The sequence below is a fragment of the Platalea leucorodia genome (assembly GCF_965183815.1).
Source record: "Platalea leucorodia genome assembly, chromosome: 2".
NCBI lineage: Eukaryota > Metazoa > Chordata > Aves > Pelecaniformes > Threskiornithidae > Platalea > Platalea leucorodia.
Window position 1 is genome coordinate 85,118,685 of NC_138824.1, and position 16,200 is coordinate 85,134,884.

The 16,200-nt window shown below is 38.6% G+C and overlaps 1 protein-coding gene across 3 annotated transcripts in view; it reads right to left on the reverse strand.

Annotated features, from left to right (window-relative positions):
• The window catches only part of MAP3K15 (mitogen-activated protein kinase kinase kinase 15), a gene marked incomplete at its 5' end in the record, with an annotated part of 91,318 nt that overhangs the window by 60,146 nt on the left and 14,972 nt on the right, over positions 1 to 16,200 (reverse strand). For all 3 annotated transcript variants that reach the window (XR_014230887.1, XM_082337809.1, XM_082337810.1), the window contains one exon: positions 2,873 to 3,012. Coding sequence is in view for 2 of the 3 variants with exons in the window: in XM_082337809.1 (XP_082193935.1) it covers positions 2,873 to 3,012 (140 nt within the window). The remainder of the gene's footprint in view (positions 1 to 2,872; positions 3,013 to 16,200) is intronic.

Sequence of the window (16,200 nt, forward strand, 5' to 3'; positions counted from 1 at the left end):
GCTGGTAAGTAACCTCCTCCTCCTAATGATGGCTTACATGTCTAGTGAGCACTGCTTGGTGAAACTAAAGAGATGTCCAGGTAAGCCACGCTACAAACGTTAGATATAGACTTGTTTCTAAGCAAGGTTATTGATATAATTTATTTGTATGTGCTCTGACAACCTAAGATGATTCTTCTTGAGCAACTTCACATCTGACAGTCTTAAATCCACTTGAACAACCACTGCACAGAAATGATCGTGCCCATGCACCCTTTTCCTCAACAACTGACAAAATATCAGGGGCCATCTAAGAGGTTTAGTTCTGCAAACATGACCCTCTTGAAATCCGGATTACATATTCTTTTATATGCTTGGAACAAGGTTGCTTTGGAAAGAACATCGGTGAAACTGAAGAGATAACTCTTGGGAGAATTTCAGGATGTGTCCTAAGAAATACGCTATATAAAGTCAGGCTGCCTGAACTTCACAGATCTTCCCAGTAGAAGTAATAGCAGTCATGAATATTGCCTTTATCACACTTAGGCTAGCCACTCTTAAGATGCATGCACAGCAACCTAGATCCAAGGAAAGTAATAAATTCCTGAAGGGAAGGAAAAAAAACCTGACCAAATTAGCCATAAACCTGAGAATAAAGAATCACCAGCAGATGGTCAAAAATACATATTAAGGTACCAGACCCTAAACAGAATTACTGATTAACTTAAACTCCTTAAGCCCAATAAAATACCTCAGAACAAAAGTGATGGAAGGCTTAGACATCTGAAGTATCACATATCTGAAAATTAATATGTCTACCCAGCTAAGCAAGTATCTCCAGCAGAGCTTTACCTACTGCAGATAAAGATCTTTCTCAGCAGGGAGAAATGAACTCTTCTGAGAGCTATCCAGTACCTACGCCATGAAATGTGTCATGAACTGTTCTTCACTGAAAGACCCCAAAAACAATCCCATTCTACTTTCTGAAGTATTCCTAAGAAAGGTGTATTAGCATATTTGAATGGTATCCAACACTGAACTGGGGCTCAATTGCAGAAGAGGTATCAAGGACATCAGGGTAGGACTGAACCATGACCCAGTGCCCTGCTTAAACTACTCTAGCACTTGATCCAGAGGATCTCTCCTACTTGGTTCCAGCAACTTAAATCAAGCTTTCTGATCCCATAGTAAGATATGCTAGCGGCCTACGTAGGCTAAGGAGGTTATGCAAACAACTGGGAGATGAGGAAGAGAGAAGTGACACTGACAGAGTCCCTAGCAGAAGAGAGATGAAGGCAGATAATAGCTTTTCTAGCCTTAAGTGACCCTGTCACGCTCCAGTGTTCTCAGGTCCCCAGACTTGTCCTTGAGCTTTACATCCTTAGGAAAAAAGCCCGCCGCAGAACTGACAGTGCAAAGACTTGCAAGTTCTGTCAACAATCAGTCTGAAGATCCAACCCATTGATGGATGTAACCCTGGAGGTCATTCAGCACTCCAGTTATGGAGCAGGTGCTTGCTTATGTGTTTGGTACAAAGTGCAGAAATCAAAGCCATCTGCAGAGGTCCTCACTGGGCAGAGACAAACAGAAGATGACTACTGCTCTGTGCTTCCCAAACTTTGGCACATCCTTGGGAGAACCAAGTTGATCAGAACATCTGAGTGACAGCATAAAAGAAAGGTAAAAAATGTGTTAATGAAAAATAAAAATGAAAGATCTCTTTGCAGTCTGGTATATTACCAATGCAGGTTGAAAAGTTGTATGCCTGCCCACCCAGATTAGCTAGAGGAATGGAGGGCATGCAATTATGCCTTAGCGCATATCCGTATGGATAACCTCTTTGAGCGAAGAGAGCGAGAGGCTCCAACTCCAAGTTCTTGTGACTCCAGGTCACATGGAATGTGAATGTGTATGCGGACCACCACTTGAAGAAAGGAAGTATGGGATACTAGACACATCAGAGTAAAACTGACGACATCAAGAGCAGAAAAGAGGAAAGAGAAGCTGTGACAGAACAGAGCTTTTCTGGGAAAAGATAAGAAGACAAAATTAAGATTAAACTTAATATTCTTATAGGATCAAGAGAGGTTGGAGAATTCCAGAAAGGACTTTTGGACATTGGCGATATGAAAAATATAAAATAGCAAGGGGCAATAACTCAAAGGAGAAAAAACACAAAGCATGAACAACACTGCTGTCAGTGAAGGTAGCAAGAAAACGGATGATATCAAAAGCGGCAGCAGGTGATGATACAGAGGATAAGAGTCTAAATGTGACCTAAAACAAAGAGAACCTGCACTGAGAAAGACAGAAACATCCACAATATATGACTTGCATCCAGAACAGCAATCTCAGGACTTAAGTGTATAGCAGGTATTATCCTACTATAAAAATGAACAACAGGCCTATAAAAAGATTTGGTGAGGATCTCTCTTCTCTTCAAACAGCAATAAAAAGGAGATTCCTGTAGACTTAGCTAGTCAGCACCTAGGAGATACAAACTTCATCTGACAGATGTGCTTCCATAGTAGGAGTAGGTTGCAATACAGCCCTTGTTCAAGTGTCATTATTATACAAGCCATAACATTTTTTTACATGTACTCTAATTAAAAGAGGCAAATGAAGGAAAAAATCAGACCTGCACTCTCACTTCCAAGTCTAACCATCTGAAGCAAAATCAGTACCAAACTACCGATCTTTTCTTATAAACAAGCTTTTATACTATTCTAATCATTAGTATTTTTGCTAGCAGCTGTTTTTCTTAGCACGATTTTGTTACGTAGCTATCAGGAAATCACATTCAATGGAAGTTTCAGAAAAACACAAACATTTGCAGGATCAGGTATTTAAAAATACTTGTGAAATGAAGCAGATTTTGAAGTGAGAACCTTACTTTGAGAGACTGAGCAGTGTCAGCATCAGTGTCATGGTAGAGTATAACATTATTAGCCATGTCAAAGCTTTCACGCACGCCAAGGTGGTAGAACAGTGATGGCTGCTTGGAAATATCACTCATGTCCACAACCGCAACATCTGAAATGAGAGAGGGGGGGAGGAAGTGCTAAAAAAATAATAATCTTAAAACTAATTTTATTCTTACACAGGATTTAAAATAAATCCCAAAATTACACATACATTTGGACAGACAAAATCAGTATGTTCAAATAAGGGTCATTTTCTCATGGTGCAAGTACATTTTACCATTCATATAAAAGATAAGAACCTACTCAGGAAATTATCACAGTGTTACAGTAACAGGGAGGCAGAGTTTACGAATTCTGCTTGAGGTATTGAAATCACTGCATCAGGAACACCTCGGGTGAAGAAGCAGTTCTGCATTTGTTCTCTGAACTAGGACTGAAAGCCTGAACACCCAATAGGATGGAAGGCTCCAAACCTTCAGGTGGAACCTCTAAAAACAATAAAGTAGCAGAAAATTAGGGAAAACTGCAAGACCAAGTTTATCTTAAGAGGCTGAGGTTTGGAGAATAGGAAATTCCTGAACAGCAGAAAAAGAAATTACTGTGAAAGTTGACTCTTAAAAGGTACAGGCAAGATGTTCAAGATGGGGGATGCAGGAATGAGAGGATTCAACCACAAGTAGCCAGGGTAGAAACCCACGGCTCTTGGGTAGTATTCCAGTCAGAAATGGAAGTAAAACAATTTACCTCAGTGAAAGATGACCTATACAGAGAGTTAAAGAGAAATACCCCACATTATGCAGAACAGCTGAGATACAGGCAAAAGATTCTGAGCTCACCATTTGGTTCTCATATAAGCCTAGAGGACAGCACAGAAAGAAGAGGTAACTGGAGAAGAGGATACTTAATGCTGAATTTTTTCCCTTGATCCTTATATCCTCTACGCTACCTCAGAAAATTTTGCTTTAAAGCTTTTTAAAGGTCTGTATCTATAAGCCTGCTTTCACCGCTATGGGATAGATGGATGAACTTAAATCCAAAGTATTCGTAAGACTAGCGCCTTGGCATTGAAACCACAGGGGAGTCTGAGGTTCAAAACAGATTCCAGAGACTCAGTGCAGCTGGGAAGTAAATCCTACATCTCTGAAGAGGTAACGGACAGCGCCTGTACCCATGGGGAATGACAGAGAAGGGTGAGCTGCTAGCAAACAAGAAATCTAAATGCAGGCCTGATGTATAAGAACCAAACACAGCAGCCAGCTTACTTGGGCTTCACCAAGGTCACACATCACAAGAATCAATACCCCACACTTAGTATGCAAGTTCTTGGAAAAGCTTGCAATGAATATACACTCCTGTACAAGTCCATCAGGCTATGCTAACACACCACACTGGGGTCAGCCAGTCCCTCTGGTTACTAACAGACTCCCTGTTAAAGCACAAGGAATGTTTTGAGTCCAAAGACAATGACCTGCCTTAAGACCAAAACATCACCATTCAAGAGCAAAAAAAACCCCAAACCCCAACAAAACAAACACACACACACACACAAATCCAAACACACTCCTCTCCCCCCAAAAAACCCAAACCCCCAACACAAAATCATGGCAACCTGAAAAAAATCCCCTTATTCCTGCGGAACCTCAAATCCTGCACCGTCTACTGATGATTTTTCCAGTTCCTGTTCAGCCAGCTCTCTACAGCATGGACAAAATTCTTAGTATACCGCACACTGTAGGGTCACATAAACTGAGTGGGCTTTAAGCAGTAAACCCCAGCTCCATACACACATCCAAATCTAGATTATCCCAATATTACAAAATAATTTTGGAAAGCATAAATGGTCTATAAAACAAAAGTTAAGACAAACTAACAAGCAGGCCTAGAATCAAATACCATCAAGGAAAAAAAAAAAAAGTCTAAGAGCTTGAACTGTTTTTAGAGCTTGTATAAACTGTTTTTGTGGAACCAGAGTGCTGTGAAATCAAAATCACCATCCTGGTAAGAGAGTTTAGACAATGCGTTCATGTAGCACACAGATATTGCATTTTACAATACAATGTGAGCAATGATCCGTAACAGCATTTATTGAAACAAGGCTATACACAGTTCACTGCCACATGTAGTAGTCTACAACTGAAATTTGTCTTCAATTGACTGCTGCTAGGTAACACTGTAAGCAGCATCAGGAACACATTAAATGGACATAAGACCAGAAGTAAGCATCTGCATTAAAACGGGTAATTATCCATCACTTAGATATTCCTTCACACTGATAAAAGATTTATGAGAATGAGTTTTTCTTGTTTATTCACACCTCATGAACACAGGTGTGAATAAGGTAAAATAAAATAAAAATAAAACAAATTGAAGACTAGCAGAGGAGATGAAGATGGTATCACAAAAATACGCATGCAAGTGAAAAAAAGCCCCAGGAAGATAATTGAATGGATCCAGTCTGATCATGGGAATCAAGGGATGACACAGAAGCAAATGACAGCAGACAGAAGCAGTGCATCAGAAGTGCTAGTGGCTGTGGACTAGAGTGGTGATGAGAGGCTGCGTTCCCAGGGAGCTCTTCAAGCCCCCCTCCAGCAGGAACAGCAGCAGGCTTGGAGCAGGGAGGAAAGAGATCTACTTACAAACCAGCTTTACTAATGTGCTAATGAAATGTAGCGTGAGTCCAGCGGGCCCAGGAAATGAAATGCAAATTTGGGTGGAGAACAGATGATCAACAATAAATGCTCATTAATAAGCAGATCCCTAAGATGTATCCAGTGCACAGGGTGCTGAGAGTACGGTGTTCAGTGCCACTGATCACTGACTCTAAGCACGCTCCCCAACACTACCGTTTTCAGGGTTACATCTCTCTTCTTGGTGTAGGCAGTTTTGTGAATCACTCAATGAACAATGCTAATATGTGACACCACAAATATTTCTGTTTCAGTTGTCCTGTATTTTTCTTACAATTTATGCTAAAATCTTTCATCTACAGTTCTTTAAACACAGACGTGGGGGCCTGTACTTCAACCACATATTTAGATAAGCTAATAAGAAAGCAGTAAGAATTCCCTTAAACTTCCTGTGATACATAAAAAGAAATACTACAACACTAGTATCTGCTTCGCAAAGCTTGATTTATGAATAGAAACATAAGTCAATCACACTCAACTCCCATCCTCCCTATCAGGAGAGCCTGTTCAGCCAAACATCCTTCTGGGCTTCCCCTTCCAAATATAGGTTCAACCTCCCCCATTATAGACACGTGTGAAGCAAGAGCTAATGCCAACTTTGATCAAATCTTTTAATGAACGAGGGATTTTATGCAATAATGAAACATTTCACATAGGTCTAAAAGACCAGACATTCAAAAGAACATAACCAATAAAAATGTGTCCTTCCTCATTTCTTCTTAAGCGTAAGAGATCTTTTCAACTCTTTTTGTTCTCTCATAGTTGCACATGAAACTATTTTCAGGATGAAAATAGTTCTCTTTTGTCACAAACACAAAAATTGATCTCACTTATTAAGTTTGTTTGTCTAAGCTTTTGTTTCCATTGTAAAACAATTATGCTATGCGTATATTTTTTAGTGCATTAAGGTAATTCATCAGTATTACTAGTACAATCTTGATTAGGTCTCTGCATTGTTGCAGCAGATGGCACATAAATAATTTCTTATACTACAGTTTACATATTTTAATACTGGCGTGTCTTAAGAGACCAGACAGGGGAAGAGATAAATGACAACTGAAATGAAGATTAGAGATCGTTACTTGTGGTAAAACAGGAGACTACGAAACTAATAAATAATTCAACAGGAAAAACATTATTACACAGGTTAAAACCAGGGGACTTATTTCTCTATCTGGAATGCACCTGAAGGCATCATATAATTTAATGATCTAAGCAAATCACAAGTCTTCATGTGGCTGTTGTACGATTTATGGCATTGCAAGTAACAACAAAAGGAAAATTTTGGCACCTGGTTTTGGGATTTGTAAGTTAAAAGTAGTAAACGAGAAAATTAAGAAATAGCCTGAAATTTGCTGAAAGTTAAATGGAATCTAGGAGGCCTAATGGAAGAAAGAAGTCAGAAAAAGTCTGTACTGCTTTCAACTTCTCATCTAAGTCTCGCCTCCATCCAGCCTTATCTGTGTGAAAAGCAAGAACCTTAGTCCATTATTATGGATTCATTATTTTTCAGCATTTGGAACCTATCTATACAAAATAGATTAAAAAAAAAAACAAACCCAAGCAAACGCTTAACATGATAATAGAAACCTTATTGAAGGAAAATGCAGAACTCTGCTCCTTGTTATTCACTAGCATCCTGGTAAATTATGAACCTTCAGATTACTATTGCTTCAGATTATTGGCTATTTGCATCAGCGTCCTTCATAGTTAGTAAATAAACAAATGTGTTATCCTTGAAATCCACTGGAGGAAACTGTCAAAGTTATTCTTCAGAAGAACAACAATGCTCCTAAGAAAATAAAAAAAATCACCATAACTATCTTCAAGAATCCATAACTTCAGCATGCACATTCAATTTTTTTTCTGCATGACTGCACAGTTCTTTAAAAGAAAGAATACCAAAGTTTTTATAGGGAAACAATTATGGTAAAATTTGAAGTATATTTGAAGACTAGGAACCCTTTGCAGCTTTCACTTAAGCAAAAACAAAAGGCACAATACTTTCAACTTTAATATAGCCTATACTCCCAGAAACTGGGAGAGGGAATAGCTCAAGGCAATAAAGCCTAGTAGTAACTACCAACAGAACTGTTAAGGTAGTTTTCCAGCACAGTTTGTTATACCAGCAAACTGTGAGTGCCTTCCGCTAGATACTAAACACAAGCCAATTTTAGTGTAAAGCCACTGTCAACATTCGTGATGCTATTATGGCTCTCACAATGCATCGAGTTTTATTAAAATCTCCCTTCTCTAAAATCATGCTATTCTGTTAGAATCTGCTTACTTTTCTTTAAAAAAAAAAAAAAAGTTCCAATCACATAGTATATTACAAGAATATAACCAGAAGTTGCCTTAGAAGGGAAAAGTCTCACGAGGCAAACATGCAACTTTTTATCTAAATTTAGGAACTTCTGGTTGAAACCAACAGTATTTCAATTCAACCTCTTCAAGTTTCAAGTTTGCAATATTATAGCATGAACTTTGCTAACCTCACTGGTTTGCTATAGGGCCAGAATGAGTCACAAAAATAAAAAACAACTAGGCAGTAACGATTTATCCTGCAATATAGACTTGTATATATTATAATCACATTAAATAGCATTTTAAAAACCATTTCATGTATTTCAGACTAAGCTTAACTTCTTGTAGATTAAAACCAAGTGCTGCACTTTTGTATATATATATTAAAATTAGCTGTAATAGTTTAGAAATTGCTTACAAAGCACCTTTAAGAAGGAACGTTGTTCTTATAAGCTGCAACCAACTTTTGCACAAGAATTCAGTTGTGGCTGGAGTCTGACTACAAGTTTCAGCCTACTTCCCACTTCAGAAAAGGAAAGACAAGCATGCACACTGGAGGGCTGAAACTTTTTGATACCGTGAGGGCACTTCCTTTGGAAAGAGCGTTTAGTTCACAGGCCAAAGGAACTGAGAACTCAAAGGACAGGAAATTTAAGAATTAAATTAGGTATGAATCCTCATATTAATTAGGGAAAAAAGATTATTTTTTTTCTGTTCACATATAGAAAGCGTTGAAGAAAAAAACAGTGAGATTTGGGGGTTTTATTAATGACACGAATCACAAATTGGAGAAAGAAGACAACTTTAATATTGGCCAAATAATTTTTAATTCACTGTTTTTAAAGGATGATTATCTTGGAAAGACAACAGAGAAAATTAGATCCCGATTCTGGTGTATTATTCATCCACACCCACTCTGACTATAAAGTGAAGCAAAATCTAAACTTAGATATATCTCACTTTTGACAGCTCAAATGGATTTGTTAAGTGCTTTAGGAATTCTGAAAACCTGGGCATCGAATCGCAAAAATTCTGAAATGTGCTCGTCCATCGTTTGTCTGTTTGCTCAGGAAAACAGAAGAACTGTTGTTAAGTGGCAATTTCAAGCACATGTTGTTTATCAAAAACAGGACAACACTTCTAATTTGTGTTCTCTGACTGAGCTTGTCATTTGCCTTTACTCAGTTGTGGTTTTAATCTTACCTTCATCTGCCACAGGTTTTACGTTACAAAATCATCTATTGGTGAGAAAGGCACACCACACACCAAAATGTATCAGGTCTGCTCTCTCTCCTAGCAAAATGGAAGGGAAGGAAAAAAAAGCCTAACCATTGAGGCCCTTATAAAAGCCAATATTATCAGAACCACAAACACAAGGAGGAAAGTCAGACCTTTCTTTGGCATTTCTTCCTTACCGTGTGTCAAATCTTGCTCTGGAAAGCAGTTTCACATCCTTCCACATAAAGTCATTCTGCTCTGTGAATGTGAATACTTTGATTGCTGAAGAAGTAATTTTAACTATGTATTAGCTGAGCAGAAGCAGCATTCTTAGCTAAGGAAAGTCAGATGTTAAATAACTTTCCTAAAAGGACCAGGCAAATCCAGAGCCCTGCTGTTGCTAGGAAACCGAAAAACTTTAATTTTCAGATGAGTCTTTCCACTATATGGCAACATCACTAACTGCAACAATTAGGACAATTGCTTTGCTCCACTTACACACAAACACATTAGAACTGGCAGTGTCCCACCTCCAGAGACAAAGCTGCGAACAGCTGTGTAAATCAAAGTGGTCCAGCTGGCACTTCACAGGCCGGATCCAGGTGACCCACTGCCTTTGTTTGGAAAGCGGGCACGTCCACACAGAGGAGGAGGAGGAGGACTAAGAGTTGACATCCAAGTCGCTTTCCAACCACAGTATTTGGGTGCATGCTAGAGAGTCCTTTCACGTGGCCCAGCAAGGCATCTCCTCTTTCCTACGCATCTAAAAAGTTTGGAGTGCTCAAACTGGAAGCTCTTAGCTGCCAAGGCAAAAAGCTGAAATACAGCAGTTTTTAACTACCAGAATGGTTAGAACTTACCAAGCAAAGCCGTAGCCTGGATTGCACTCTGAAAATGGAGATAAGGAAGCTGGCGCACTTGTTTCTCATGTATAGATCACAAAAGTGCCTCATATGGCTTCCATTCAAACGACTGAGAGAACCCCCAACAGCCTGAAACAGCAGAAGTACGAGCGCTTTTTGGATAGCCATCCTGCAGGTGGTGAAACATGAAGTCCAAAGAAGAAGCCAGCAGAATAACCCGGTGTGGAAGAAACAAAGGCACAAGTAGCTGGAGTGAAACCAGTAATGAATGCAACCAGTACAGCAACACGTACACAGAGCCTGAAAGCATTTTAATGTAGGTAAGGAATACAAAACCCATATTTATTTTAAATATTTACTTTAGCCATAACCAAAAAGAAACTTCTTGTTCATGAGATCTGTTCTCACCTGTAACCTTTTGTCCTTTCGATTTCAAATACCAGCCTTCGGCAATAACATTTGAAAATTTTAGTCTTAGGCTATCTTAGTAACATATGACATCGTAACATTCACTGGCTATTCCCATCCAGCAAAACTGACCCTCAGGATACAGTGCAAATCAGATAACCATCCAAAACAACAGCATGGACAAGACTGAGGGGCCAATGCTCATCTCTGGCTTTCATAATTCTGTACTAGTACCCATTTCATACAACGAACTCCACAACAGGGTTACATTCAGGCCCAAACATTACAGCCACTAATCATGTTGGCACTGTGGTGTTACTTTACAGTTGCACTCAGATACCACATCTTTCATCTGTCCTCTGGTACACGGAACACATATTAAAAATAGAACCAGAACATATTTTTCATACTCCAGTGGCATTTATTGTAACTCAGAAGAAACTAGTACCTAAAACTATTCATTTTTCTAAACTATGACAAAGTATTTGTGCCATATTTATAATTGATACATATTCCTTAATATCAAAATAACCATCTGTTCCAAAAATTAAATCACCCAAGAAACTGCACTTTAGTTAAAAGGAACAGAACAAATTACAGCAGATGAGCAACACTGCCAGTTCCAGGGGTTGATCTGTAACCTGAGTTCTCATTTATTTTTATGTTTTGAGGTTTCCTTATTCATTAGATACATCACTTGAAGCCTGCAATTCTTTCCCCTGCAATTTCATATTAGGAACTTTTTTGTTAAATGGAAGCAAGGATTCTTCCAAAAACCTTGGATATCAAAAGCAAAAGCTTTAAGAAACATTTTATATGTTTCTTAAATATAATTAAATTCACAGTAAAACTAAGTTCCGAACAAGGCAAGGCACTGCATTAAAATAAGAATGCAGTTCTACTGATCCAGAAAAGCAAAAATTGTGTCAAGAGCATGCCTGTGCTTATTATTTCTTTAACTGATCTTTAAAGAGAGTCTCTCAGACTCTGCCAAAACGGAATACAACCAGCACCCACAAGAACTGCTGTGGGAAGAAAAGTAATGCAGTTAAGGTAATACATAGGGCATCCAAACTTAGAATACATTTTTAGTACTTTTGCACAAGTATGAAGGAGAAAAATATTGCATGATTGGGATAGTGAAACACCTGAAAATAATCTGTCATTCAGAAGAGAGCAGAAAACTTTATTATTTTTTGTACAGTTGCAGTTTAGGGAAAGAAGGAAACAAAGAACTAATCCTCAAAGAACTTATCTTGCAATACTGAATTGCAGAAGTGAGGAAATATATAATTCACTGTAAATAGTGTATGTCTAAGCTTAGCAGTCGCTTAATATTTTCCATGACAAAGCTTTGCTTTCAGTCCTTTTTAACTTTGCCAGTCTTTGCCTCAGGTTGTTTTTTTTTTTCTTTATAAAAGATTTAATTAAAAACAACCCAGTCATTTCGGAGACTGTGTTGGAGAACTTATTTTTCTGGCCAATGTTAAACATCCTTTCATGCCAAATTAAGAAGCCTTAGTGCTTCCAAGCACCAACACAGAAATTTGTCAGACAAGTCAGGCTGTCTGGAAGTACTCATTAGCCTCATGAAATGCTGCTCGTTCCAAAGCTAAGACTTCAGCAGTGAGTTGGTCAGTCACAAGGGAGATGTTTGGTCTCAGATGAGCCAGTCCTCACTCCTTTCATTGTCAACGCAGAGAGAGGAAAAGCACTTTCAGAGCACCATTCGCCTCATCTGTCAGAAGTCTACTTTAGGATGAGATGAACTGCAGCCCAGAAGTGCCTGTTTCTCTCCACTATGATAGGAGTCAAAGCCAACTGCAGACACCCACACTGAAGGGGTTCAGTGCTATGAACCCCCTCCATAGAGCCCTGCGACTCTGCTTTGAAGAATTTCATTAACCATTAAGGCATTTCAGTCAAGAACGATATCATCTCAGCAGATATTTTCCTGCAGATGTTCCCACCAGCTGACCGACGAAATGGTGGCCAACGCAGGACTACAGCTCTTTCTCATCAGTACTATACCCAGAGTCTCTCTGCCTGGGAGAAAGAAAAGGAAGGATTGTCACAATTCAAACCCTCAGCTAAGATTTCCAAAGGAGTCTCTGAAACACTTAACTCCTGCTGGAGTTTTCCATAAATTGGGAGCTCATTTGTGAATCCCAGCTTATGATGTTGTTTGTTTTGGCACTCAGTAAATATGATTATACAACTGTGAGGATGACTGTTCTTTAAGAATTGTTTTTGCATGCACTATCTCAGCCCAGAGTCTTTTCTGCTACTCATATAATCTGATTTAGTTACATTGAAGCATTGACTATAACCTCCTGGCCTATGGATGAAGTTTATACCCAAGTTAAATTCTCAGTAAAATTACCTTCAAGCCAAATACAAGCATTACATTTCCCTGTAAGGCAATGACATTCATACTAAAGCTAGTAATAGACTTTACCTTTTTGGTTTTTTTTTTTTCCTTTCATACCACACCTTGTGAGGTCCTGGAAACAACACAGGCTGAAGTCTGAGGGAGCTAACTCACACTGGTGTGAGAGATCACAGTAAACAAAAGAACGTCCGCACACACTGTCACTGGAAGCTCACACAGTACACCCCCCTTTGCACAGCCACCCTTCCTTGAGGAAGAATGTAAGAATTTATCCACTCTGGGACCACAATCAAAGTCACAGATCTTTAGTTACCAACCACAATCATATCAGATGGGTCCGGCCAAGGTCTGCATGCTGCTAATAAATGAATTCTGAAAGTTGTGACATGCACAAGAGATCAATATTTATATAATTTCTTTTTTAAAATTACAGTCTTCAAGCTCCTGGGTTAGAAACTGAGACAGAGATCTCATCACTTGGATCTTAGCCATTTGAACAGTTTCATGGCTCAGGCAGATGAATGCGTATGTCTGCCTGCAACTCCCACCTCTTTCCCATGACCCATGGTCTCTGATTCTCTTCCCATTCTATCCACCCCTTACCTATATTTAACTTGATAATTTCTGCCTAACTTAGTGCTAGCACAGTAGGAGATAGAAGCTCTATCACTGCAGCTAATCAGTCCTGTGAGTGGCATCAGCTATCAGCTTCCCGCTAGCCTCCTGGAAAAGTACTTTAAGAAACTGTTAACTTTAAAACAATTGAAAGAAATAAAGGTTAAGAACTTAATTTAATGAAAACTCACTTTTTACATATCATATAATAAAACATACTTCCATCTGTAACTAAAAAAATCCAACTTTGTAAGTAGTAGAAAAGACTCTGGGCTGAGATAGTACACACACAAACACCTCTCAGATATGGTCATCCACGCTGTTTTATAATCATATTTCTTGAGTGCCAAAACAAAGTACTTAAATTTACAGTGGCTGTTATTTAAGCCTTGTAAGCATGCACCCAACAGAAGTAAAAAGAAAAAAAGAAGCAAATTAAAGCAATTTGCTATTGCAGGTTGACATCCATCATTTGACCATGTATAATGTAAAAAGCAAAAACTATTAATCACTGCAAGTTTCAGGAAAAACAATCCTTCCTTTAAAAAGCAAGTTTATAGTGTGAAATATTCTATACTCACAATCTAACTACTGTTAAAATATGCTGAAAAATCTTAACATTCTAAGAAACTTTTTTGAAATACCACAGCTCATAGCAGACAAGCGACTGTGGGGTATGTGGTGAACAAAGCAGTTCCCACCTGCCTCAGTGGCTGCAGGAGATGAGCAGTGACACCATGACAGAGGCTGACAAGGCTGCAGGAAGAGAAAGGGCAGTATCATGGCTAAGCAGCTGAATGCTTGCCTGTGAAACTGAATTCCACCCCTGCTTCTTTCTACCCCACAGCTGCTGTGTGATGCTAGCCTAGTCACATAAACTGAGATTTCAGAGATGGACTTGGTGACCATACAGTTATTATGATTCTGGTTCTCAGGGCAGGAAAAAATAATCAAAATACCCCACTGGAACACAAAAAGTGGCTTTGAAAAACAGCCCTCATTTTAAAGGTAGTTTGTAACAAACCCAATGCCTTTAGAGAGAAGAAAATTCATAATATTTTACCTAAGTTATTCCTTTCTATCCTCCAATTGTACCTCGGCATGAGTTACAACTCAAATAGTCTGTGATTTAGCATCTGTAGTATTCCATCTGCAAAACAGCCAAGCATCTACAGAGCAATCAATATGCCTGAATCCTGCCTCAAAAAAGACAGATACTTCCCATGTGCTCATTCAGTCTTTATACCCAAATGAATACTAACGAAGCAGCATTCAAAAATTCTCAAAGAGTAATTAAATAATCTACATTTGTTTCCTTTTCTGTTATTCACAGACATTAGGCAAATAAGATTCCAGAAGTCACTCACTTCTCACTTTTTCCCAAATTCATTATCACTGATTGAAAAAAGCTTCCAAATCTACATATCCAGGACACTACAAAAATACTTACCCGTCACAGATGACCTGAGAAAGATACCTGTTCAATAATTTTCCCTGTTTATATATTCTTAGTATATGAAAAATTTTGACATAGATGCTAGATGGCCATAATGAGTAGATGTCTCACATCATACACACTTTTCACTATGCCAGGTCATTAAGGATAACATTATTTCCTAAAATTTCTCTGCAAGCCAAAGACCCTACTAATTCTACAGAATCTGTCAGTTCTCTGCCCTTCTTAACAGCAGAGAAGAAAAGAAACAGTGCAGTAAATTAAAAACAGGTGCTTCACACTTGCCTGCCGCACTAGCAGTGTGCCAAGCGTCACATGAGACTATTTCCACTGCAATGTTTACTAGAGCTGAGCTAGCCAGCTGAGAGAGCATACAGAAAAAACACCCCAACCCTGAACCTAATTTGAACCTTGCCTGTAGTTTGGGGGGAAAAATGAGAAAGGTGAACTTTATTTAACTTTTCCTACACCTCTGCACTTCCTACACTGGGTCATAAAAGGCAATGAATGGGAATGAAGTATCAAAAAAAAGATCACTTACGGGATAATCTGGCCTAAGTGACATTAAGAAGAGTACAAAATTCAACAAGAAAGGCTGTCCCTTCCTCCCCAACTGCAGGCAAATCAATTTCTAGGCCAAGGAGGTTTAGATAAGCTCTAAACTTTTAGACATTTATCCAAACTAAACCACTTGAGAGTCACCCATCATTTAATGTTGAATACCTTGGCTGGGGAGCAGAAAAAAACGTGCCAAATCTGCACATCTCCAACAGGTCACACACTGGCCAACAACATATATCAAAAACATTTGAAAAAATAAAATTATGCTGAGCTTTATCTTCTGCCCAAAGAAATGTAAGAGATAAGAAAAGTAATCAAAATAAAAAGCACTACAATCGAAAGAAAAAAGATTTCAGTACGCTAAAGTTCATACGTCTGGGTTAAGATAAGACCTTTGTTCTTTTAAGAATTAAAAATATACCATATGAAGATAAATGAGACTTTCCTACTCTTTTTCCCCAAAATATTTTTTTTAAAACCAAACTTCAAGAGACATCTCCATCAGTAGCACCGGGAATTTGTACATACCAAACTGAGGTATCCCACCTCATAACTAGATTACAGATTTCCTCTTTACGTTGATAGACTCCCAGATTGTCATTTAGGACCCACATAAAAGCACAATAAATTATGCACAGAGAAAATGTGAATTGAGGAAAGGCAGTATTATTAAAGTGCAAATGAAAATGAAGTTTACATAAAGCCACAGAATCCTCTGTAAACCAAGAGACTTGCACTCACATATAGACACAGAGTTCTTGATTTAATATTCTGGATGCTGGGCAGATGT